Source organism: Amphiprion ocellaris, chromosome 15 (genome assembly GCF_022539595.1).
Source record: "Amphiprion ocellaris isolate individual 3 ecotype Okinawa chromosome 15, ASM2253959v1, whole genome shotgun sequence".
NCBI lineage: Eukaryota > Metazoa > Chordata > Actinopteri > Pomacentridae > Amphiprion > Amphiprion ocellaris.
Window position 1 is genome coordinate 35,129,344 of NC_072780.1, and position 27,682 is coordinate 35,157,025.

At 39.4% G+C, this 27,682-nt stretch overlaps 1 protein-coding gene across 1 annotated transcript in view; it reads left to right on the forward strand.

The window, feature by feature from the left end:
- LOC111583312 (ephrin type-A receptor 7-like) overlaps nucleotides 1-27,682 on the forward strand; it is a 245,918-nt gene that overhangs the window by 67,795 nt on the left and 150,441 nt on the right. The window contains exon 3 of the mRNA XM_055017862.1: nucleotides 2,307-2,979. Within this exon, the coding sequence (XP_054873837.1) occupies nucleotides 2,307-2,979 (673 nt within the window). The remainder of the gene's footprint in view (nucleotides 1-2,306; nucleotides 2,980-27,682) is intronic.

Sequence of the window (27,682 nt, forward strand, 5' to 3'; positions counted from 1 at the left end):
TTTATAGTACTCATCTGTGACACAGTATTCTGTCAGAAAAACTAACCAAATCCAAGCTTAAAATTGTGTTTTTTTCTCATCAAAATCACTTCATTCTTCATGTCTCTTCATGTCTGTAGCCAGATTCTGTAAAAAACTAAAAAAAATCTGTCTCTGATAGAAACTATGAATTTGTCAGTGACTCAGCTATGATCAACAGTCTTATGACAAAAGTCCAGTGGCTTTCAGCTGAACTGCAGGCAGTGTTTTATTATAAATAAATAAATGAAATGAATTAAAGTGTAAATAGTAAAATATGTTTCACAAACAGATACATTATTTGTTCTTAACTTGTGTAGAAAGTTGGAAAAATATTCCACCAGTTGATTCCATTTTTTTCATTTTTTGTGAAATAAATTACCAAAAAAAAAAAAAAAAAATCAACTTTATTTTTGCTTAATTTTATGATTTATGACGTCATAGATTTTGTTTCTGTTCCTTTCTGGTCCTGGTTGTTCTGTTACCAGGTACTGGAGCATCTCATGGAGCAGAGAAAACAGGATTTATGGTCTGAGTGAATTTAAATTAAGGTTATTATTACTTATAGCAGCCCTGTGATAGACTGTTACCTGTCCAGGTGAACCTGTGATAGGCTGTTGACTGTCCAGGTGAGCCTGTGACAGACTGTTACCTGGACAGGTGAACCTGTGATAGACTGTTACCTGGACAGGTGAACCTGTGATAGACTGTTACCTGTCCAGGTGAACCTGTGACAGACTGTTACCTGTCCAGGTGAACCTGTGATAGACTGTTACCTGTCCAGGTGAACCTGTGCTAGATTGTTACCTGTCCAGGTGAACCTGTGCTAGATTGTTACCTGTCCAGGTGAACCTGTGACAGACTGTTACCTGTCCAGGTGAACCTGTGACAGACTGTTACCTGTCCAGGTGAACCTGTGACAGACTGTTACCTGTCCAGGTGAACCTGTGACAGACTGTTACCTGTCCAGGTGAACCTGTGACAGACTGTTACCTGTCCAGGTGAACCTGTGATAGACTGTTACCTGTCCAGGTGAACCTGTGCTAGATTGTTACCTGTCCAGGTGAACCTGTGACAGACTGTTACCTGTCCAGGTGAACCTGTGACAGACTGTTACCTGTCCAGGTGAACCTGTGACAGACTGTTACCTGTCCAGGTGAACCTGTGACAGACTGTTACCTGTCCAGGTGAGCCTGTGACAGACTGTTACCTGTCCAGGTGAACCTGTGCTAGATTGTTACCTGTCCATGTGAACCTGTGCTAGATTGTTACCTGTCCAGGTGTCCCCTGTGTAGGATCCACCAGCCATTATCAACAGTGAAACAGAACCAGGGCAGGTTTTGGTTATCCCCCCGGCCTATAGCTCTGGAGTTTTAACACCTCTGCAGCCACAGGATGGAGATGGGCTCCCCTTCTGATCAGCGGAGCAAGAGGGACACCAGGACACCATGCCAGGTGTGGAACATGTCAGCAGGAAGCGAGGCTGAGATCAGACTTTAAAGGATTCCTCTATACAGACTCCCAGGATGTGAATTGGACCGGTCTCCAACCAAGAGACCGGGTTAAACCCCCAGTCACCATCTGGCCTCCAAGGAACTAAATTGCTGCCAGTCAACATTCTGACTGATTCCTGAGCCATAGAAGGGGGGTAGCTCAGAAACCTGGAGGACAACTTCAAAGACATTCCACTCACTGACAAAGGAACTCTGGACTCACATCAGAACTAACAAAGACAATCATCCCACAATTCTGGACTCAGCTCCTTTATATGTACATTCATTTTACAGAACAAATAAACTTTTCAATAACTTAACGGTCAATCCACATTATGTCTTGCCTTTAATCTTTTAATTCTTTTGATTGGTATCAATATGATAATTGGTAACATGAAATAAGAACTTGTCACTATTTTTGGACTCCAGACTGTTTAATTACAGAAATCTGAGCTTCAAATCTTCATATTTCATCAAAGTCACGTTTTTCTCAGTGTCACATTTAAAACTCACAAACCTTTTAAAGTAATCAGATTCTGTAAAAACTAAAGATTCTGCGTGTTTTGTTGCATCCGTGAAGCCGTCAGGGACTCAGCTGTGATTCAGGAGAAAACTCAGGGACTCTTTATTTGGTTGAACTACAGGCAGTGTGTTTGTTGTGATGCTGAAAACAGGCATCAGATGATGTTTTACACTTTCTGTTATTTCATCTGTTTCTTTACTGTTTCCTCCTTCTCCTCCTGTTTTTCCCTCCCGTTCCTCCTCGTTAACGTCCTGTTCCTTGTTCCTCTGCAGTGGGAGGAGATCAGCGGTGTGGATGAGAAGTACAAACCCATCCGGACCTACCAGGTGTGTAACGTCATGGAGCCCACCCAGCAGAACAACTGGCTGCAGACCGGCTGGGTGGCGCGTCGCGGCGGCCAGCGCATCTTCGTGGAGCTGCAGTTCACGCTGCGTGACTGCAACAGCATCCCGGGCGTGGCGGGAACCTGCAAGGAGACCTTCAACCTGCTGTACGTGGAGTCGGACCGGGACCTAGGCGCCGTCACCCGGGAGGACCGCTACACCAAGATCGACACCATCGCCGCCGACGAGAGCTTCACGCAGGGCGACCTGGGCGAGAGGAAGATGAAGCTGAACACGGAGGTGCGGGAGATCGGACACCTGAACCGGAAGGGCTTCCACCTGGCCTTCCAGGACGTGGGCGCCTGCGTGGCCCTGGTGGCCGTCAGGGTGTACTACAAACGCTGCCTGGCCACCGTGCAGAACCTGGCCATGTTCCCAGACACGGTAGCCGAGGCCGCCTTCGCCACGCTGGTGGAGGTCCGCGGCGCCTGCGTCAACAACTCGGAGGTGGACACCGACAGTCCTCCCAGGATGCACTGCAGCGCCGAGGGAGAGTGGCTGGTTCCCATCGGGAAGTGCAGCTGCAGCGCCGGGTACGAGGAGGGCCACAGCAGCTGTGAAGGTAGGAATGACTACAGTTTATTAATGCAGCTGTGAAGGTAGGAATGACTACAGTTTATTAATGCAGCTGTGAAGGTAGGAATGACTACAGTTTATTAATGCAGCTGTGAAGGTAGGAATGACTACAGTTTATTAATGCAGCTGTGAAGGTAGGAATGACTACAGTTTATTAATGCAGCTGTGAAGGTAGGAATGACGACAGTTTATTAATGCAGCTGTGAAGGTAGGAATGACTACAGTTTATTAATGCAGCTGTGAAGGCAGGAATGACTACAGTTTATTAATGCAGCTGTGAAGGTAGGAATGACTACAGTTTATTAATGCAGCTGTGAAGGTAGGAATGACTACAGTTTATTAATGCAGCTGTGAAGGTAGGAATGACTACAGTTTATTAATGCAGCTGTGAAGGTAGGAATGACTACAGTTTATTAATGCAGCTGTGAAGGTAGGAATGACTACAGTTTATTAATGCAGCTGTGAAGGTAGGAATGACTACAGTTTATTAATGCAGCTGTGAAGGTAGGAATGACTACAGTTTATTAATGCAGCTGTGAAGGTAGGAATGACTACATAAAAGAGTTTATTAATGCAGCTGTGAAGGTAGGAATGACTACATAAAAGAGTTTATTAATGCAGCTGTGAAGGTAGGAATGACTACAGTTTATTAATGCAGCTGTGAAGGCAGGAATGACTACAGTTTATTAATGCAGCTGTGAAGGCAGGAATGACTACAGTTTATTAATGCAGCTGTGAAGGTAGGAATGACTACAGTTTATTAATGCAGCTGTGAAGGTAGGAATGACTACAGTTTATTAATGCAGCTGTGAAGGTAGGAATGACTACAGTTTATTAATGCAGCTGTGAAGGCAGGAATGACTACAGTTTATTAATGCAGCTGTGAAGGCAGGAATGACTACAGTTTATTAATGCAGCTGTGAAGGTAGGAATGACTACACTTTATTAATGCAGCTGTGAAGGTAGGAATGACTACATAAAAGAGTTTATTAATGCAGCTGTGAAGGCAGGAATGACTACAGTTTATTAATGCAGCTGTGAAGGTAGGAATGACTACAGTTTATTAATGCAGCTGTGAAGGTAGGAATGACTACAGTTTATTAATGCAGCTGTGAAGGTAGGAATGACTACAGTTTATTAATGCAGCTGTGAAGGTAGGAATGACTACAGTTTATTAATGCAGATGTGAAGGTAGGAATGACTACAGTTTATTAATGCAGCTGTGAAGGCAGGAATGACTACAGTTTATTAATGCAGCTGTGAAGGTAGGAATGACTACAGTTTATTAATGCAGCTGTGAAGGCAGGAATGACTACAGTTTATTAATGCAGCTGTGAAGGCAGGAATGACTACAGTTTATTAATGCAGCTGTGAAGGTAGGAATGACTACAGTTTATTAATGCAGCTGTGAAGGTAGGAATGACTACAGTTTATTAATGCAGCTGTGAAGGTAGGAATGACTACAGTTTATTAATGCAGCTGTTAAGGTAGGAATGACTACAGTTTATTAATGCAGCTGTGAAGGTAGGAATGACTACACTTTATTAATGCAGCTGTGAAGGTAGGAATGACTACACTTTATTAATGCAGCTGTGAAGGTAGGAATGACTACAGTTTATTAATGCAGATGTGAAGGTAGGAATGACTACAGTTTATTAATGCAGCTGTGAAGGCAGGAATGACTACAGTTTATTAATGCAGCTGTGAAGGTAGGAATGACTACAGTTTATTAATGCAGCTGTGAAGGTAGGAATGACTACAGTTTATTAATGCAGCTGTGAAGGTAGGAATGACTACAGTTTATTAATGCAGCTGTGAAGGTAGGAATGACTACAGTTTATTAATGCAGCTGTGAAGGTAGGAATGACTACAGTTTATTAATGCAGCTGTGAAGGTAGGAATGACTACAGTTTATTAATGCAGATGTGAAGGTAGGAATGACTACAGTTTATTAATGCAGCTGTGAAGGCAGGAATGACTACAGTTTATTAATGCAGCTGTGAAGGTAGGAATGACTACAGTTTATTAATGCAGCTGTGAAGGTAGGAATGACTACAGTTTATTAATGCAGCTGTGAAGGTAGGAATGACTACAGTTTATTAATGCAGCTGTGAAGGTAGGAATGACTACAGTTTATTAATGCAGCTGTGAAGGTAGGAATGACTACAGTTTATTAATGCAGCTGTGAAGGCAGGAATGACTACAGTTTATTAATGCAGCTGTGAAGGTAGGAATGACTACACTTTATTAATGCAGCTGTGAAGGTAGGAATGACTACATAAAAGAGTTTATTAATGCAGCTGTGAAGGCAGGAATGACTACAGTTTATTAATGCAGCTGTGAAGGTAGGAATGACTACAGTTTATTAATGCAGCTGTGAAGGCAGGAATGACTACAGTTTATTAATGCAGCTGTGAAGGCAGGAATGACTACAGTTTATTAATGCAGCTGTGAAGGTAGGAATGACTACAGTTTATTAATGCAGCTGTGAAGGTAGGAATGACTACAGTTTATTAATGCAGCTGTGAAGGTAGGAATGACTACAGTTTATTAATGCAGCTGTGAAGGTAGGAATGACTACAGTTTATTAATGCAGCTGTGAAGGTAGGAATGACTACAGTTTATTAATGCAGCTGTGAAGGTAGGAATGACTACATAAAAGAGTTTATTAATGCAGCTGTGAAGGCAGGAATGACTACAGTTTATTAATGCAGCTGTGAAGGTAGGAATGACTACAGTTTATTAATGCAGCTGTGAAGGTAGGAATGACTACAGTTTATTAATGCAGCTGTGAAGGTAGGAATGACTACAGTTTATTAATGCAGCTGTGAAGGTAGGAATGACTACAGTTTATTAATGCAGCTGTGAAGGTAGGAATGACTACAGTTTATTAATGCAGCTGTGAAGGTAGGAATGACTACAGTTTATTAATGCAGCTGTGAAGGTAGGAATGACTACAGTTTATTAATGCAGCTGTGAAGGTAGGAATGACTACACTTTATTAATGCAGCTGTGAAGGTAGGAATGACTACATAAAAGAGTTTATTAATGCAGCTGTGAAGGCAGGAATGACTACAGTTTATTAATGCAGCTGTGAAGGTAGGAATGACTACAGTTTATTAATGCAGCTGTGAAGGCAGGAATGACTACAGTTTATTAATGCAGCTGTGAAGGCAGGAATGACTACAGTTTATTAATGCAGCTGTGAAGGTAGGAATGACTACAGTTTATTAATGCAGCTGTGAAGGTAGGAATGACTACAGTTTATTAATGCAGCTGTGAAGGTAGGAATGACTACAGTTTATTAATGCAGCTGTGAAGGTAGGAATGACTACAGTTTATTAATGCAGCTGTGAAGGTAGGAATGACTACAGTTTATTAATGCAGCTGTGAAGGTAGGAATGACTACATAAAAGAGTTTATTAATGCAGCTGTGAAGGCAGGAATGACTACAGTTTATTAATGCAGCTGTGAAGGTAGGAATGACTACAGTTTATTAATGCAGCTGTGAAGGTAGGAATGACTACAGTTTATTAATGCAGCTGTGAAGGTAGGAATGACTACAGTTTATTAATGCAGCTGTGAAGGTAGGAATGACTACAGTTTATTAATGCAGCTGTGAAGGTAGGAATGACTACAGTTTATTAATGCAGCTGTGAAGGTAGGAATGACTACAGTTTATTAATGCAGCTGTGAAGGTAGGAATGACTACAGTTTATTAATGCAGCTGTGAAGGTAGGAATGACTACAGTTTATTAATGCAGCTGTGAAGGTAGGAATGACTACAGTTTATTAATGCAGCTGTGAAGGTAGGAATGACTACAGTTTATTAATGCAGCTGTGAAGGTAGGAATGACTACAGTTTATTAATGCAGCTGTGAAGGTAGGAATGACTACAGTTTATTAATGCAGCTGTGAAGGCAGGAATGACTACAGTTTATTAATGCAGCTGTGAAGGCAGGAATGACTACAGTTTATTAATGCAGCTGTGAAAGCAGGAAGTTCTCCTGGTTTTAGGGTTTTATTAACGCAGCTCTGAGCTACAGCTGGACGTGTGTTGATGCTACTTTTTCATGTGTGCTTTCATTTCAACAGCATGTCATCAGGTTTAGAGGTTTAGAAAAGTCAGAGAGGAGGAGACAGAAGGAGTTAATGTTGTCTTTCAGGGTTTTTACAGCGATTATGTGAAACTGATGATCTCTGCAGCAGGAAGTGAGAACTTCAGAACTAAACTAACATCCTGTCTCATTTCTGAGAAAGTTGTCATTTTCTGAGTAATTGTGATTGTTTTCTCTGATTTCCAACATAACTGGTTTTAGGTTTTAGTAGAAATTAGATGTTGAAAGAAGGAAAACAGGAGGAATAATTTTACTACAATATAGAGATTATTTGTGCTGGAACCAGAGGAAACTGAGGAGATGAAAGATCTCAGATGAAACCTGGAGCCTCAATTATTGACAACCTGGAAGAAGATTAAAGGTCGTTTTCCATCTTTTTCTCATATTCAGTTGGATTTTTGAAGCCATGTTTTATGAGTCTTTTGCAATTTCTGAAGACATATTTGCAGGTTTTGAGTTGTAGAATCTTCAGAGCTCAGTTTAATGAAACCAGATGTTTAAGACTCAGTGACTTCATTAAATGAGGATTTTACTGTCAAACTTAAACCAGGAAACAAAAGCAATGAGGAAGAGAAAGTGTGAGTAGAGGAATAAGAAGGAGACAGAAGGAGTTAATGTTGTCTTTCAGTGCTTTTACAGGAATGTCAGGAAACTGTGATGAATTCTGCAGCAGGAAGTGAGAACTCTGCTACTAAAACCATCCTGTTTCATTTCCATGTCCTGAGTAATTAATTATTTGCAACTCAACTGGTTTTAGGTTTTCATAGAAATCAGATGTTGAAAGAAGGAAAACAGGAGGAATAATTTTGCTAAAATAATAGAGATGATTTGTGTTGAAACCAGAGGAAACTGGAGGAGATGAAACGTAGAAACTCCAGCTGTAAAAGCAGCTACAAGCTATGATTTAAAAGTTGTTTTTAGAACTTTTTCAGATATTTTCAGAACTTAGAAGCTGGTTTGGATCCTAAAGTCTTCAGAGTTCCTCTTTAAAGAAATAAGATGTTTAGGAATCAATAAATGAGGATTTTCTGAAAGTAAAGACAGACGAGGAAACGACAGAAAGGATGGAACAGATGAGAAAGAAAGAGAATTTATGGGCTGTTTTTCTCATGTGCCGTTGGATCAGGAGAGTTTTTATAATTTCTGCAGGTTTTGAGTTATAGAATCATCAGAGTTCTGAGTTTGTGGGTTTTAGAAAATGTTGTCGATTTTTGAATCCTGTTAAAATCTGAAGCTTCCTTTAAAACTAACTGGACTCAGTTTTGTGCTTGTTGGTCCAAATGCAGCTCAGAGTTCCAGCTTTAAAACACGTTTTTATGACTTTTGAGCAGGTTTTTAAATGTAGAATTATCAGAGTTTCACTTTGAGGTGAGAATTTATGAACAATTACAGCACAGGACTCAGAGGATGAATAAAATGAGGATTTAAACCAAAGACAGACGAGAAAATAAGAACAAGGTGTGAATAAAAGCAGCATGAAGAGTCAGTGAGCTGGTAGCCGGACAGCGTGACGAGTCAGAAGGAGTCGGTGTTGTTGTCTTTCAGGGTTTTTACAGGAATTATGTGAAACTGAGGATTTCTACAGCAGGAAGTGAGAACTTCAGAACTAAACAAACCTTTTCTGTTCGAGGTTGGAGATACTTCCTGAAATGAGAGAGAAATGTGGTGCTTTTCTCTGGTTTTAGGTTTTAGTAGAAATTAGATGTTGAAAGGAGGAAAACAGGAGAAATAATTTTACTACAATAAAGAGATGATTTGTGTTGAAACCGGAGGAAACTGAGGAGGTGAAAGATTTCAGATTAAACTGGAGTCTTGATTATTCACAACCTGGAAGAAGATTAAAGGTTGTTTTCTCATGTGCAGCTGTAATTTTGAAGACAAATAATTAGATTTTTTTTCAACTTCTGAAGATGTTTTTTCAAATTTAGATTTGTAGAACTGTCAGAGTTTGGCTGTTTGGGAATGAATGGATGACTGAATAAAATGAGGATTTTTCTGTGAAATCAAAGACAGATGAAGGAAAAAGGAGCCAAAGGGTTTGAAATGAAACGTGAGGTTGATGCTGTTGAAGAGAATCGATGCAGAGATCGAACTGAACAGATCCAGATCAGAAAGAGACAGGAAGAAGAAAAGGAGGAGGAAGAAAAGCAGACGACAGACTAACACAAAGCTTTTCTTATTTCCTCGTTTAGCGTCTGAAAATGTCGGTTTAGGTGAGAATAAATGACATAAAGAGAATCTGCCGCCTCGCTGCTCATCCAGCAGCAGTTTGATGGGATGAATGTTGTTTTCACACTCCATCTTGTATTGTTGTGTAATGCAGCGTGGGCGTTGGAGTCCGCCGACAGCAGACTGTGGACAGGAAGCAGCCGTCGCTGCACAGATCCTCTTATTGTTGCAGAAAACTCTTTTCTTTCATCCAAGTCGAGATATTTTCAGTGATTTCCACTTTAAGGCTCATTCTGAGTCCATTTTTACATTTTTAGAAGAGATTCCGTTTCTGTCCTGCTGTATTTCTATATCAGGTATAATTTATATAAGGACATTTTATTTAGAATTGTGTTGATTTCCTGTAACTGCCAGGTGTAGACTCTTATTTTGAAACTGAACACACGTGAACAAAACTGTTGATCCCCCTCGGTTAATGAAAGAAAAACCCACAATGGTCACAGAAATAATTTGAATCTGACAAAAGTAATAATAAATAAAAATTCTATGAAAATTAACCAATGAAAATCAGACATTGCTTTTGAACCGTGGTTCAACAGAATTATTTTAAAAAATAAACTCATGAAATAGGCCTGGACAAAAATGATGGTACCCTTAACTTAATATTTTGTTGCACAACCTTTTGAAGTAATCACTGCCATCAAACCATTTGTGTAACTGTCAGTGAGACTTCTGCACCTCTCAGTAGGTATTCTGGTCCAAAAAAAATTTAATTTAACACCAGGTAACACTAACCTCTGTCACTTTTGCTTAACGCTGCAATGTAGTGTTAGAAATTAACTCTTTCAGAGTATCTTTTTCAACTATTAAAAGTGTTACCTCTCTATTAACACTGTAAGGTGTAAACATTGGGGTAATGAATTACCAAAAAATGTTTTCAAAATAATGCTAAAATAAAGATATCATGTTTGGTTAGAATACATTTATTTTCAAACATGCACCACAATGTAATTTAAAATACATTCTAAAACATGTAACAGTAGGGAACAATGTATGCTGTTTCATTTTTATTAGAATATTGTTTATCAAAGGGTCTAAAATAAGTAAGCTTGTCAATGCATTCAACAGTATGTTCAACAGGATTCTCCTCTATACAGTATGCATGAAAATGTTCGTCAAAACCAAGTGTGTCAACAGTACATCCTAAAATGAAAGCAAGCTGTTCATGAATACAGGTAGGTCATTGGATATTCCAGTACATATGAACAGATTAATCTGATACTCAGTGCCGTAATTTTTGACCCAGTTTTTAGTTGCAACATCTGTAGATGCATCTAGATGTAACATCTGACACAGTAATTCTCCACCATCCAATTCATCTCTGGATTTCATTTTTACAGGACCAACCTCAAGTCCTTGAAAATAATTTTCATCGTAATATGCCAGTTGATGCTGGTGTTGCTTGACCAGAGATTTAGTAAGGTTTTTAAAAATTTTTACAGACTTTTGAAAAACATGATGCTTTGCTTCAAATCGCGTACACCGCATATGAATAAGAGGGCCAATCTTTTTAATACATCTTGGATAGTGGATCATTAAGCAATGCTTGGGTATCAATTTCTTGTCAGGGTACAAAGTTTTGAACATGGTATGGTGATCATAGATTAAATGCTTTAGGTAACAAATCATAGCATCAGTGAGGATAGGGGAGAACACTATATTAACAATTTGCAACAAAAGGAGCACAAACGTCCAGTGAACGTCCCTTTCAACAACATCACCAACTATAAGGGGGGTATTACGGAGAACACACAGTGACTGAATGCCATTTAAACCTAAGTGCTTGCTGTTATCTTCCATTTTTAAACCACTTGGTCTGTTTTTACGTTCCATGTAACCATTATTAAAACTAAGTATCCTGTCTGACAGCGTTTTCATAGAGATGTAACCATTTTTAATCAGGAACTGAAAAAACAACTTAAGCTCATACTGTACTATACCCTCTAACAGATCGTGCATAATATCAACTGAAAAATTGTCAGTGCTATGAAAATATTCTAATGAACTGAGCACATAATTTTTTTTTTAACACCAAGAACGATAGGCAGAGCAGGATCTTCACTAAGTGCATTACAGTGTTCAATGTGAAGCTCTGTAGAGCGCAGAATCAGCCCAGGTTCATCCTCAGTAAATACAGACTGAATGTCTTCCTTATCGGTCAGGCCAAACCTACAGCAGTATGTTGCACTGAAACATTCCACAAAGCCTAGCAGGCCATTTAAAGCAAGATTATCCCCTGTGACTTGAATTACAGAGCAAACAATGGTTCTTCAATGAATGGAAGTTGGATTCCTTTTGTTTCTAAAATTTTTAAATCATCAGTCAGAGGCTTTAATTTTTCACCAAACCCATCTTTTTTAAAAGTCTTCTCTGTACAAAAGAGCTGCTAGATGTACATTGATTAACACAGAGTTTTTTTTTAAAGTAAAATAAACACATCCAAGTTTGTGGACCCCTTTCTTGGAACCTACTGGCTTGGCAGTTTCAAAATCGTCATAATATAGCAAAATCTGTATAGCGTGCTTCTGTTTTGAGAACAGAGGATGATTTTTGAAATACAACCCATCATTTATATCAGTGTTTCCCAACCTGGGGTCCTCACCCCCCCAGGGGGGGCGCCAGAGATCTGAGGGGGGGCAGAGTTTTGTCTGCTCTGAGGCTGTGATGTTATAAAAAAACAGATATTTACATTCTGGATAAAATCAGAGTAACAGACTCACTGTGTCATCACAAGTCTACCTATAAAACATTTTTAAAACACATTTATTTGGTCTTTCTTCAAAAATCCTGTGCTGCTTCGATGGCCACACCTCCTTGACCTTGGGGTTCAGCTTATAGGGGGGGCTCCAAGACAAACAGGTTGGGAACCACTGATTTATATCTTTGTATGTCCCCTTTTTACTAACTTTTTCATGCAAAAAGCGCTCTGTTATCTCGCTGTTTTTGAAAATGGATTTCATTGTATCTAATATGGCTACATACATGTACTCATCTGTAACAGGAATCTGACCATAGACACCTGTAGTTCTATTTCTCCGTGTATCCAGTCTCACACCAAGTACAAATTCTTTAGGTTCAACTATTTCCCATTTTTCGTCATAATATTTTTGCCTCTTTTTCTCTGTATTGAAGGTTGAAAAAGGATTTTCTAGCTGATCTAAATGTCGCTTTATTTTCTTATTAACGTCTGACTCTGTTGTATCAGAGGAAAAGGCTTGGAGAACTGCTTCTCGCGCTTGCATTTGAACATCATTTACAACTTCCTCCATTGAAGGAACTATTGGGACAGTACTTTGAGGCATACCAGTAGCTTGTAAGTGCGCAATTCTAGATCCACACATTCCTTTAAGTGGATTTTGTGTGACAGAGGGAGGATCCTGCAACAGGGATGCAGATGTTGAGGGCTGATCGCTGAAAAATTCAACCTCAGAGTGTATTTCTGTGTCGACTTCCTGGTAAGGAAGGGTTTGTTCATCATGTTGTTGCCTCTGCACGATGTTAAGGTGTTTTCTGAAGCCACTGTATGTACAAAGAGATGAGGGACATCCTTGCTCTCCGCATTTTAAGTGTAAAGTTTTAGCTGGATATAATTCATGCTTGAATTTTAAATGTTTACAAAGACCTGAACTATTATTGTGGTGCGTTTTACAGTAAAAACACGTGGACATGGTTAAAGCTGTTTCTTGACCTTTGTTAACTGTGGCATTTTAACAAGTATTTAAAATCAGTTTTGTGTTGAGTTTTTCAAACGAAACATGAACATGCTTGGAAGGTTTCTTTAAACTTTTTTTTTTTTTTTTTTAGCCTGTTGTAATCTGGAGGCTAACAATTATTTTCACAAGCAATTTCCATTCATTTTGAACATGTTAAACAGTTTCCCTTTGGTCTGACCTTTGTCATCTGGTGGCATTTCAACAATCTCGCAGTATTCGGGCTCTCAGTTCCTTGACTCTTGGGCTCTCTTTTGCATTCTCAACATCAATGTTTTAAAAACCCTCGATTTAATTAAATTTTGAGACAGCGTAAAACAAAATAACATCAATTATAAGCATCATGGAAATGCATCGTCATCATTTTTCTAAAGCTAAATGGTATGAGATGCTGCTGTTGCTATTAACAGGGTGTTAATGCATTCATATCAGACCAAGGCTGAGTCAGTTATTCTAGATATCTTAACCCTTACCTGTAGCTTGGTGCTGGCAGTATCCAACCTTAACGTTTTGGACCCCTGACTTTAGGAGCTCATTAAATACATCTGCATCAATCTCAGTACCAGAATCATCATGCAGCTTGAGCTCATCTTCATTTACAAATTGAGCCTGCAGACTAAATTTCTGAATCACTGGGAGAAATAAGAAAAATAAGTCACTTCAGATATCAAATCAACCATGTCAGTTACACTTGTAAGATGACTGTCATGAGTGTTGTGTGTGTGATCAGAGTGTGACTGTGGGAATTTATAATAAATATGGATACCAACCTTCTTGAAGAAACTTGAAGAAATCAAAGTGTTCTTCATTTTGTGGCACTTTAATGTATTTTTGTACTCCAGCATATTCCACCTTTGCCAGCATTTTATCTCCTCCTTAACGGAAATATATTAGAAGTTAGCTTTATGACCAATTTATGTGGCTTACTGTTATTAACAGACTGATTAATAGTCAGTGTTAGACATTATCATACTATTTGCATATATCTTACCATAGCAAATTCCAGAAAAATCATCTACTGTGTTTCCAAAGAACCTCAGAACCTTAGATACAAAAGTTTAAATTACTTTCACGTCAGATAGCACACTAGGAGACACATGACTAAAGAGCTGCAGCATGTGATTCACACAGAAAAACAACACACACACTGAAGAAAACTTGCAATAAATCAACAACAAATAATACACACGACAACTTAGGGGACTTGAGAGACTTAAGAGAACATTTACATATTATAGCTCATTTCTGTGAGCAATAAGTTAGGCACCTGAATCTTCACATTAAATGATTGTAGCAATGTAGAATATGAAATCATCACCATTATCTTTTCTTAGCCGTGCTGATGTGACACACTTATAGAAATTATATTGCTTTTGTTTTACCCACCAAAAAGACATCGTGCTGTATTGTTGCCGTTAGCTAAAAAGAAGCAATCTACTAAACATAGTACGACAAACATGCTGTCAGTGCAAGACAGCTTAGCATACACAAAACGCTAACTGTCTTACATTGTTGTGTCTACTGTTCCTGTGGTTTAACATAAAATAATGCACATTTCCAGACCGGGAGGACCAAAACAACCACATTATTAGTGTTGTTCACCATATGATAACTTCAGGCTGGCATAAAGCAAACTCAACACTCATGCCCTCAAATAACTAACACAGAAATGCTGTTTCAAGTAGCCCGAAGTTGAACTTAGCCAGTTTAACTTAATTAACAATTAATTTGAAAGCGGTCCCTGCAACATTCATCCTGGCTGAGGTCTACATTATCAAAATGAGGTTTGGGTTTAAGCGAGCTAAAATGAATGAGTAAGCTATTTACGATATCTGGTTAGGGTGGCATTAATATCGCGCCATAACATTAGCTTACGGTGCTACACCAGCTAATCACTAATAAAATAACTCAAAACCATTCAAAAAGTATAAATAGCCGTATCAGAACGTAGTGTTTGCAGAAATGATATGGGCTGAGATTTGTGGCACTAGAAAGTGAATTTGAATTATGTTGAATTTGAAAAGCATGTTCTCAAATTGAATTTAAGGTTTTGAAACTGAATTTGTTTGACTTGAATTTGTATTTAACCTGCTTGAAAATTCAACTTTCTATCTTCCTTAAATTCAAAAATATGAAATTTAATTTCAGTTCGCAAAAGTCAGATTTAGTTTGCAGTTTCAATTCATAGTGGCACGTCCAGTACATAGTCTACGCCCGTGAGGAAGACTAATGATTCAGGTTTAATCCGGTTTGCTTTAAATTTAAAAGTACATGCACGCCTCTTTCATTTAAGCATACTCTCTAGAGTCATTAGGACAATATAAATTAATTTATTATCACGTTCTGTAGTATGTCGAAAACGTCATCTCTTTTTCATCCAAAACACTTCGGGCCGACTAATAAATGGGTGTCAATTGGTCATGACAGTTAACTAGTTAGAGCTAACGCTAACTGAACATCGTGACATTTCCCGGACTTTATAACTATCCCACAGCGGTTTGTGTTTACTTGTGTGTTTATATAATAATTGAAATTCAGTTTCTAGTGGCACAAATCTCATAACTTTCCTTCTTACCGGACAATGTGCAGCCAAATCCTGGACTGGAGGCACAGTCTGCAGCAGTAGAATGAAACCTTGTTCTCTGTCTGGGCATGTTTGATAATGGAGGCGGGCAGTATAAATAGCACTTCAAGTGTCACATCCAGGGTCACAGTTAAAGATGCTGATGTGACACTCACAGAGTTGTTTGACTGACACTTTGTTTTTAAACTTGTTTTTGACTCCAACTCTTTTTCAGCTGAGAGTACTGGACTCCATCCAGAGTTAAATTAACTCTACACTCGCTGAAATTTCACCAACACCCAAAATTTAACTCTTCCCAATTTGCTGTGTAGGACATTCTCCCAGAAGCTTTGTGGCTTGTCAACATGCAGTTTGGCAAATTCCAGTCTGACTTTTTTATGATTTGTTTTCAACAATGGTGTCCTCCTTGGTCGTCTCCTCATTTTCATTTATCAACAAAAAAAAATCAAAATGTAAAATAAAATGAAAAAAAATCTGTCCTCTAACCTATAGTATTTTATATGTAGGTGTTTTTAATGTACATTAAAAAGTTGCATAATTAATGATAAACAAGTGAATTCTCCTCATTCAACCGTGATCTGAGAGGTAAAGAACACATTTACACTAAATATTGATAGAAATGATTATTAATGGAGTTAATTATGAGATATAACCTATGTTTACTGGGATTTTAGGTTTCTGATATTTTTGTGTAATTAAACATCATTGTTGTTGCTGAGAAACGGAGCTAACAGGAGAGTTAAAGAGGAAAAGGGTTCGGATTAGTAGGAATACAAAATATATCGGGTTCGGATTAATGTTTACAGAATACATAGATTTATCATATACAGAATATATAGGATTAAAGTTTACACAATATATAGGGTTAGGATTAGTGTTTAGAGAATATATAGGGTTAGGGTTAACGTTTACAGAATATAAAGTTAGCGTATACAGAATATAGGGTTAGGGCATACAGGAGGTCCTCGGTTTATGACGTCCTCGACTTACAGCGTTTGGCCTTTACGTCTGAACTGGTTACGTGGAACTAGTCTGTGAGTGAAGCGGATGAATACCGTATGTTCAGTCATCACGCGGCGCTATCAGACGGCTTTGTTTCCATTTGCCGTCACGTTGGATTATTCTACATTCTCTGACTTTATTATGGTCCCAGCATCAGTCTGACTTAGTTTACATTTTGGCCGGTATTTTCCTACTGAGTTGCGTTTCAGAGAGAGTTAATGACCATTTGTTGTTACTGTAGTTGTTCTAATATGTAAACTGATGGATATCGTGATGCAATAACGGCTTTGTTTACATTTTCACCGGAGTTCCGACTTCTGTCACGCCGTAGGAACGGAACTCTAATGAAAGTCGACCTCCTGTACAGATTTTAGGGTTCAGGTAAACAGATTATAGGGTTAGGGTAAACAGATTCAGTTGTGTCCTTTCCAACCCCTCAGTGTTTGGAATAGCATCCCTGTCTTCCATCCCTGGAGTTCTGGATGGACGCTGCTTTTATTCTTTGTGAATCAAGAGAAACATCTGATTGTTGACGGCAGCAGAAACCCCCAGAGAGCCGCCTGGCTGCTTCTCCAGGGTCTGGAGGTTCCTCAGAACAATCTGAACGTTCCTCAGAGTGCTCTGGACGTTCCTCAGAGAGGTCTGGACGTTCCTCAGAGTGCTCTGGACGTTCCTCAGAGCAGTCTGAAGGTTCCTTCAGAGCAGTCTGGACGTTCCTCAGAGCGGTCTGGACGTTCCTTCAAAGCGGTCTGGAGGTTCCTTCAGAGCGGTCTGGACGTTCCTCAGAGAGGTCTGGACGTTCCTCCGAGTGGTCTGGAGGTTCCTCAGAGCAGTCTGGACGTTCCTCAGACCGTCTAGAAGCTAACACTGTGGTTCAGTGACAGGAGACGTGGTTTTCCAGCAGATACACACCATAAACACACACTGCCTTCCTGTGAATCTGCAACAGAGCTATTGATCAGCGTAATGCTCCACTAAACTGAGGGATCGCTGTGGGACTGTTCCACTGGTCTGGAGAACATCTGCAGCCAGGCTGGGTTTCATTCTGCATGTAGGAGAAGTCAAGCTGCAGTCAGTAATCACCTCTAATTCCTGCTCCACTGGGCTCTGATTTACTCCACGGTGAATGGATTCTTTGAGCAGGTCGATGATATCGAACAGTGGGAGGATTATTACGAGCAGGAAACACCGGATTACTGCAGATTACAGTCATCTGCTGCTGGAATATTTATTAGATTACTGCCGAGAAACAGCAGCAGAACACATAAATAAAATATTATAAAATTAAAACACAACTTCATTATTACATCCAGATAAATAAAATATTATAAAATTAAAACACAACTTCATTATTACATCCATCCATCCATTATCTATACACCGCTTAATCCTCACTAGGGTCGCGGGGGGGGGGCTGGAGCCTATCCCAGCTGACTCGGGCGAAGGCAGGGGACACCCTGGACAGGTCGCCAGTCTGTCGCAGGGCTACATACAAAGACAAACAAGCACTCTCACATTCACACCTACGGGCAATTTAGAATAATCAATCAACCTCAGCATATTTTTGGACTGTGGGAGGAAGCCGGAGTACCCGGAGAGAACCCACGCATGCACAGGGAGAACATGCAAACTCCCATTATTACATCCTGATCAATAAAATATTACTAAATTAAAACACAACTTCATTAATACATCCTGAGTGTCAGTTAGGAGCTGTTATTGATCATCCAGACAGACTGATAGCTGATGTTTAGAGCTGACTGCTAGCTTAGCTCTTAGCTGTTAGCGTAGCTTCAGCCACTGTGGAAGCAGCTAATGTCCTGATTGGTTGAGATGTTTGTGTTTCTGGTTTTACAGGTTGTTTCTCAGCTAAAGAGACGTAAGGGATTGTTAAAGTTCATCTGCCTTTAACAACATCAGATAGCGTTAGCAGCAGGCTAACAACCACAGCTAACCTCTTAATGATAGCGTTAGCAGTATGCTAAGAGCCACAGCTAACCTCTTAATTATAGTGTTAGCAGCATGCTAACAGCCACAGCTAACCTCTTAGTGATAGCATTAGCAGCATGCTAAGAGACACAGCTAACCTCTTAATTATAGCGTTAGCAGCATGCTAAGAGGCACAGCTAACCTCTTAGTGATAGCATTAGCAGTACGCTAAGAGACACAGCTAACCTCTTAATTATAGTGTTAGCAGCATGCTAACAGCCACAGCTAACCTCTTAGTGATAGCGTTAGCGTACCACTGTTAACAGAACCAGATCTGGCTGCTCTGACACCTGCAGGTTTTCAGGGTTACAGTTTTTCTGTATTTTACTGGATATTTTTTATTAATGTACAGCATCTTAAATGTAGTAAATCAGGTTTTATGAGTCAGTTTTCTGTTACAAAGTAGAAAACAAGAACTGAAAGTTTGTTTTCGTGTTGAGCAGCAAAAAAAGTTCTAAAACGGCGTGTCGATGCTGAAACAATAAATGGTGCAGCTCTGATTAGTTTGCTTTTAATATTTCAGATTTCCAGTTGTCCGTTAGAGAGAGAGTAGAATAACGGAATAAAATGAAGTCCAGTAAAGATGAGTGAAAGCTGAAAATGAATAAAAACACTTTATCTTCTGGACAGCTTTGGTCTGTTCCTCCTCCAGATAAAGGAAGGAGTTTTAAAGCACAAGATGCTCACACATGTCGATGCTCTCATTATTAAATGCCACCAGCAGGAACAGACTGCGGGAGAAATAAATTATGGGATGTTTCACCTTGTTTCAGCTGCATGTGTGTTTCTTGTTCTAATTAAGGCTGCAGCTCTTCCTGTATAATTAGTGGCTGCCTTCAGTGCATTCCTGCACCTTATCTGCTGTTCACCTCCTGCTGCTCATTTACTGCACGCCTTCCTCCCCGTTTCCCCCTCACCCATTCACCACAGCACTCCTCCATCCTCCTCCCCGTTTCCCCCTCACCCATTCACCACAGCACTCCTCCATCCTCCTCCCCGTTTCCCCCTCACCCATTCACCACAGCACTCCTCCATCCTCCTCCCCATTTCCCCCTCACCCATTCACCACAGCACTCCTCCATCCTCCTCCCCGTTTCCCCCTCACCCATTCACCACAGCATTCCTCCATCCTCCTCCCCGTTTCCTCCCTCCTCCTCACCCATTCACCACAGCACTCCTCCATCCTCCTCCCCGTTTCCTCCCTCCTCCTCACCCATTCACCACAGCACTCCTCCATCTTCCATCCTCCTCCCCCGTTTCCTCCCTCCTCCTCACCCATTCACCACAGCACTCCTCCATCCTCCATCCTCCTCACCCATTCACCACAGCATTCCTCCATCCTCCTCCCCGTTTCCTCCCTCCTCCTCACCCATTCACCACAGCACTCCTCCATCCTCCATCCTCCTCACCCATTCACCACAGCATTCCTCCATCCTCCTCCCCGTTTCCTCCCTCCTCCTCACCCATTCACCACAGCACTCCTCCATCTTCCTTCCCGTTTCCTCCATCCTCCTCACCCATTCACCACAGCATTCCTCCATCCTCCTCCCCCGTTTCCTCCTCACCCATTCACCACAGCACTCCTCCATCCTCCTCCCCCGTTTCCTCCTCACCCATTCACCACAGCACTCCTCCATCCTCCTCCCCGTTTCCTCCCTCCTCCTCACCCATTCACCACAGCACTCCTCCATCCTCCTCCCCGTTTCCTCCCTCCTCCTCACCCATTCACCACAGCACTCCTCCATCCTCCTCCCCCGTTTCCTCCTCACCCATTCACCACAGCACTCCTCCATCCTCCTCCCCGTTTCCTCCTCACCCATTCACCACAGCACTCCTCCATCCTCCTCCCCCGTTTCCTCCTCGCCCATTCACCACAGCACTCCTCCATCCTCCTCCCCCGTTTCCTCCTCACCCATTCACCACAGCACTCCTCCATCTTCCTCCCCCGTTTCCTCCTCACCCATTCACCCCCATCACTGCAGCAGCAGATCTCATCTCCATCCTCCGTCGTTTCTGCTTCCCTTGTTTCAGTGTTTTCCTGCTGGTTTTGTCTCCTCTGCCTCCTGCCGGCACCATGTGGCCGGGTGAGGAGGGGTGAGGAGGGGTGAGGAGGGGTGAGGAGGGGTGAGGAGGGGTGAGGAGGGGTGAGGCAGGTTAACAGGCTGGAATCTGCTGCAGGAGCTTTGGAGGTTTAATCTGAGCGAAAGTGTTTGTCAGGCTGAGATCTGGCACCGGCTGGGATCATATGTCTGGGAAGCTGCTGTTGCCTCCGTCATCAGATCAGCGCTTTCTTTTTGACTCTTATACTCTTCTTGTTCATCGCAGCCTCCAGAAAACATGCCGATACTTTCAAAATAAGATTCTGTTTTTAAAAATTGAAAATCTGCAGCAAGATGCCAGAAAAATATGCCAAAAAAAAAAATTAAACGGATAAAAATAATTTTAAAAAACAGTGAAAACAACAGCAAACATTCATAAAATAATGATCTGTTTCTCTAATTTAAATGCAGTTAAACTGTGTAAGAAAACAGGCTGTTGGTGTGGACAGGAGCATTACTTTCAAATCAACATCTGTCAGGTTTTGTTTTTTCAGTAATTTGGTGAAATTTTATCAAAAAAAAAAACTGGTCAAAAAGCATCAAGTATTATTATTTCTTTCTGTGATTTTAATAGATATTATTTTTTATTTGAATCCTGAATATACATATTTTTCTTCAATATAACAACAAATATTCATTAAATAATTACATATTTTTCTAATTTAAATGCAGTGCTGACACTGTAAAAAAATAAGATTCTGTTAAAAAACAGTGAAAATCTGCAGCAAGATGGCAGGAAAATACGTTAAAAAATAATGAAACATTTAAGAGTGATTTTAAAAAATCTGTGAAAATTACATCAACTATTCCAAAAATAAAAATAACTAATTACCAGGCGGAGGGGGCCGAAGCACCTGCCCCTTTTGCCCCTTGATGCCCAAAGTGCCCTGTTGTCAAAGTTGTTTTTTTTAAATTCTATTTAATTTTGTTTTTATTTGTAAGTGTGTGTGTGTGTGTGTGTGTGTGTGTGTGTGTGTGTGTGTGTGTGTGTGTGTGTGTGTGTGTGTGTGTGTGTGTGTGTGTGTGTGTGTAAAAGTCTCTGAGGACCAAAATAATAAATAAAACAAAACTAAAAATAATTCAGATCTACCGTCGGTCGGTCACGTGATCTACGTAGACGTCCCCCACTGCTCTGAGGGGTCCAGATGTTCCCTGTAGCTCTGCGCTAGCGCCGCTAGTCTAGAAACCGGAGACCCGAGGGAGGACATCAACAACTGATGGTCCTGATGGAGAGGAGGTTCTGCAGCGGGATTCGTTTATGTACGGTGTATTTTTGCAAGATGACTGATGAAGTGAGCATCCTGTGTGTGTGTGTCTGACTCTAACACACACCTGTCATCAGTTCTAGCCGCTAGTTAACCACACAGCTGCTGAGAGGATAAAGTCTGCCAGGCTTCTTTTTGTTTCTGTATGTTTCTGTTGTCATGGGCAAAGTGCATCAGAGGGATGTATTATTTTACTGTCAGTGAGTTGCAGTGTGTTTCCTGTTTCTAGAGGCAGTGAGACAGAGGTTATGTTATTTCACTGAAACTACGTACATGCATTTTCACATAATTTTGGACTATTGCAGTATAAATACAATAATAATTAGAAGAATTTGAATTGTGATTTTCTCAACCTCTCATTTAAAGATATCAGTACTTGTTTATAACATTTGTATATATAGACAAATTAAATATGCATAAATATAAAATATAAAACTTTTAGAACCTTGCTGTCTTGTGCAAAGTGGATAGTCAAACTGAATACAAGTACAAATACATTTAAATACATGATTTCTATATCATTTAATTGTTTTTTTAAACTTATTATTAGCACTACGAATAATAAAGGGCAGATTATGAATCAGCACCATGGAGCAAATCCGTGGCTCTACAGTACATGTCTGGAAAAGGTATGAAATTTAAAAGCAAGGACTCCAGGAAGAGTAGCCACAGTTAAACAGTCCAGTGTCTAATGGTGATGTAAATTCAACTTCAGAATAATAATAATAATAATAGTTTGTCAGCATAGGTCAAAGGCCTGTTGGTGGCCACATCAGGGTTTGAATCACTGACCTTCTGATCAGCACTTCAGAGACTTAACCGCTGCACCACTGCTTCCATATTACCTTCTCCATGAATATGGGTTGCTCCAATTCAGCCAGTTATATTGTCAGGTATGTTTCTGTATGATGTTTCATATTCATACTCCATGTGCCTCCTTTTAACTTTGAGCACGTGCCCCTCCAAAGGTCTCTGCACAGCCCTGCTAATTACCATTTATACAAAAAAAGAAAAAAGATTTTGATGCAATTTAAAATTTTGGCTTTTTCTTCTTTTTTGTAGTATTTTTTCTGCAATTTTACTTTTTCTTATCTATTATTAAAACAGGGAAATTCATAAAATAACAGTTAAAAGGGTATTTATTCTCAACCCGTCCTTCCAGCAGCAGATGGTTCCCCCACATTAGAGCCGGGTTCTGCTCGAGGTTTTTTTCCCTGTTAAAAGGGTGTTTTCCTTGCCACTGTCGCCTTTTGGCTTGCTCTGGGGGTTCAGGCATATGGGTTCTGTAAAGTGTCTCCAGACAATTTGACTGTAATTGGCACTATATAAATAAAATTGAATTGAATTGAATTGAATTGAATTGAATTAAAAAGGTATTTATTATTTTTAATCCTTAACATACAAACATTTTCTGTAAAATAACATTAAATATCTGCATAAAACAATAAAAATGGTAGAATTTCACAGTCATACATTACAAAAGAACTAATAACTGTAAAAAATACAGACTTTTGGTTTGACTTTATTTATAGATTTAGTAAATATTTGCTGATTTAAATTCAGCTTTAAAAAAGCTTTAGTTTTATGGTTAAATGGAAAACAGCTAATTAATATCTGTAAAAATAAAAAACAAGTATGATCTGGACATTATTATTATTATTATTATTATTATTAATATTATTATTAGTGGTGGATGCGATTAAAAAATGTAATCTAATTAATTACAGGCTTTGTAATTAATTAATTGCAATAATTGCAGTTTTGTCAAATAGCAATATTTGACACAGTAAGTGAAGTTTTTCAATTCAGATAAAATTGTGTTTGACAGTTGAATCAATGAATAGACATATGTGTTTATAATTTAAATTTTATTTTAAAAAAGGAAAATGGGACATATAGAAAAAGTGATTTTGATGACTTAAAGCCTGAATTTAGTTGTTTTTTCCACTGTATGGCACATAAAATCAGCATAAGTAGTTCAAGGAGCTTCAGAAAGTTGAAAATCCACAGATTCATTCTGTTTTCATCTTTTCTGGGTCTGATAAATGGTGTAATTTTGATGGTTCTTTTTACAGGAATATTAATTTTTATTTATATAATTTTTTTATAAACAAAAAGTTTATAATAAAGTTATTAAAAGAGATATTTTTGTTGTTTAGGTTATTCCTCCTCCAAGGAGGCAGAGCCTCGACTGAGTAAAAACTTAAACCACAAAAATGTTTCATTTCTATTTATCTGCATTTTTCATCTGTCTGCTACATTCACAGATTACTGCAAATCTAAGTGCAATTATAGCGATTTTATTCAACATTTTAAGACTTTCTGTAAACTCAAGCACTGTCTAGAAAAGTGGTCTATTATGGGATGGCTACACCGTTAGCCGTTAGCATGACTCGTAGCTAACGTTAGCTCTGGTGCTAACAGCAACATGTTTTACATTGAGGTGATACCGTCGGCTTGAAGTGACGCAGTGATCAGAAAACTCTTTGTTGTACAATTTGCACACAACCAGGCTTTTATCCAAGCTGCCATCAGGAAGATTTTTAAAAGGAAACTTTCTGCCCAACAAGCTCAATCTGGTCTTCCTTCACTGTTCACCAGTACCTGACTTCACTCAGTGCTTCCTGTGCTTCTTCTTCATGGCTACAAACAGACTTCAGGTTCATTACCGCCACCTAGTGGGCTGGAGTGTTCATCAGAGTTACTGGTGTGCCAGAAATGAGGGAACTGAGGAGGGTGTAACTAATTGCGTTATTATTTTTAACGCGTTATTTTCGCTGTAATTAATTAATCGGAATTAACGCGTTAAAGTCCCAGCCCTAATTATTATTATTCCATCCTCCTCCATCTTTTCTCCTCTCCGTTCGTCATCTTTCATTCTAAATAATTTATTCTCTCCTGGGACAAAGGCAAATGTGTTCTGGTGAGCTGCAGCATCTGAAGGATTCATTCATTCTGTAGAACAACAACAAGTGGCAGAAACACATACACAAACACACAAACACACACTCAGCGTCTGAATTACAGAACCGCTAAAACGTCCCTCTGGATGTAGAAACAGGAGCTGGATGGAGGCCAGACTCTCTGCTCATCCTGAAAACAACAATCAGACGACATTACAGGACGGAGGAACATGAAGAACCCTCTGAATAATCTGCTGTTAGTCTGTCGCTCTGCATAAAATATGAACCGTAAAAGACGAGGACGACTTCATGCAGACGACGGTTTAGACGGAGGTCAAACCAGAAACACAGAGAATGAAACAGGAGGGAAGTTTAGAGGCGATAAAACAGGAAGACAAGGAGATGAGAACTGATTTAAATACGGTTAAAGTAAAATGAAAAAAAGTCATTTTAGTGTCAGATGTTGTAAAGAACAGCCCTTCAAATATCTTCATATTCCTTCAAATAACAGCTAATACATGTAAAATAACAATATTTTTACTGATTTAAATACTTTAAATAGTCTAAAAGAACACATTACCATTTCTAAAAATACTGATTAATACACTTGTTTACGCTTTTAGGTACCGTGTAAAATATTTACTTTTTATTCAAATAACAGCAGATATCTGTCAAATATTTTTTCATCTGATTTATAGACAGAAAATTTGTGAAAATTTAACCAAAACAAAAAACAGAAAATGTTCATAATACATAATATACATTTTTACCTTTATATTATATTATATTATATTATATTATATTATATTATATTATATTATATTATTATATTATATTATATTATATTATATTATATTATATTATATTATATTATATTATATTATATTATATTATATTATATTATATTATATTATATTATATTATATTATATTATTAAAACTCCAGACTTTCTTTTCTTCCAGTGTGTTTCGATGTTTTCATGGATTTATTTTAAACCGGTAAAATGAAAAGGACCAGTTCCATAAAATGACAGATTTTCTTCTTTTCTTTGTGTTTCTATGTTTGTTGGATTTCAAAATAACATAAATCTGTAAAACAGAGGGACAGATTCCCTAAAACTCCTGGTTTTCTGATTTTTCTGGTCTGTTCTCTGGTCTGTTTTCTGTATTTTCTGGTCTGTTTTCTGTGTTTTTCTGGTCTGTTTTCTGTGTTTTTCTGGTCTGTTTTCTGTGTTTTCTGGTCTGTTTTCTGTCTTTTCTGTGTTCTCTGGGGTCCGTTTCATGAAGCAGGTTCAACAAACTCTGAGTTTAACCCTGAACTCTGAGTTGATCTACTCTGAGATAGAAAACTCTGAGTTTTCGGTTTCACAACGGCTGATCTGAGTTGGTTAAATCAACTCGGAGTAGTTTCACCCGGAGTTAAGCGCGTGCACCACAACTCTGAAAAGCCAGTATCAATGGAGCGCAGATTCGATGAGTCACCATGGCAACGGGGAAGCGGAGGACTACAGCGTTTGAATTGGAAATCTTAATGCGCTTATATAGCGAGTTTGAACACGTTTTTAGAAAGAAGTGCAACACCTGCAGCTGCAAAAGAGAGGAAGACGGTGTGGGAGAACATTGCTGCCTGGGTCAATGCGTAAGTTTAAATCACAATAATATTACAGGAAAACTGTTTGAATAGTAGACTATTAAGTTATTTCATTTAGGTGCAGTCCTGCAGGGGAGAAGAGCATGACTGTGGTTGGTAATGTTGTAAATGTAAGGATGGATTAGGTTGGATGTAGATTATGGACTGTGACGTGAAACGGTACCACTCTAAAAGATACGTGTCGAGAAATGCGAGAACATCTATGCGCGGTCTGATAACAATCTCCTGACGAATATTTAATTCTCTGTGTAGTAATGCTGCTCCTTCATCTACTGGATCGTTAATAAAAGGACGTCATTTTGACAAACGGCAGAACTAGACTTCGCCAAAACTCGCCTGATGACTGAATGAATGAATGAGGAAATCTAATAGCGTGTGACTGAAAGAGGGCAGAGCCTTAGAGAAACTCGAGGTTTACTGAGAAAAACCTGGTCCAGACCAGGTTAGATTCATAGAGTCTGTTACTATGGTAACTGACCGAGAGTTTAAGTTACCCCTCTTTGTGAAACAGGGTAGAGTTACCAACCTCTGTCTCTGGTTTGAGTTACCTCCCTTTGTGAAACGGAAAACTCAGAGTTTCCCTCATTTCAGGGTTAACAAACTCAGAGTTTTCACTAAACCTGCTTCGTGAAACGGACCCCTGGTCTGTTCTCTGGTCTGTTCTCTGGTCTTTTTTCTGTGTTTTCTGGTCTATTCTCTGGGTTGTTCTCTGAATGTGACGGACGGTTTGTGAGGACGAGCTGCTGCTGCTCTGAGCTGGGAGATGAACTCTCTCAGTGATTATGTCAGAATGTTGAATGGTTTTTGTCCTAAAGTGACACGGCGACCACGCTGCTGCAGCTCTCAGCCACAAGAAGCTTTTAATCACATTCTTTTTGGTCCTGGGAAAGCAGCAGGAACAGAAATCTGCTGCTCTGCTCCTCCTGTTTTAAATGATATTGATAGAAAGGATGTGACTGCAGGAGTTTAGTTCCTCAGCCTCTCTTCATCCCGTTCGATAATAACTTTCCATCTGTTCAGAAGTGATGCGAATCAGATATAGATCCCAGTGACCCCACTTAACCTCCAGAACATGTTTTATTCTGTCAGAGCGGCTGGAAGACGAAGGCAGCAGAAAATCACACGATTATTAGAAGGAAG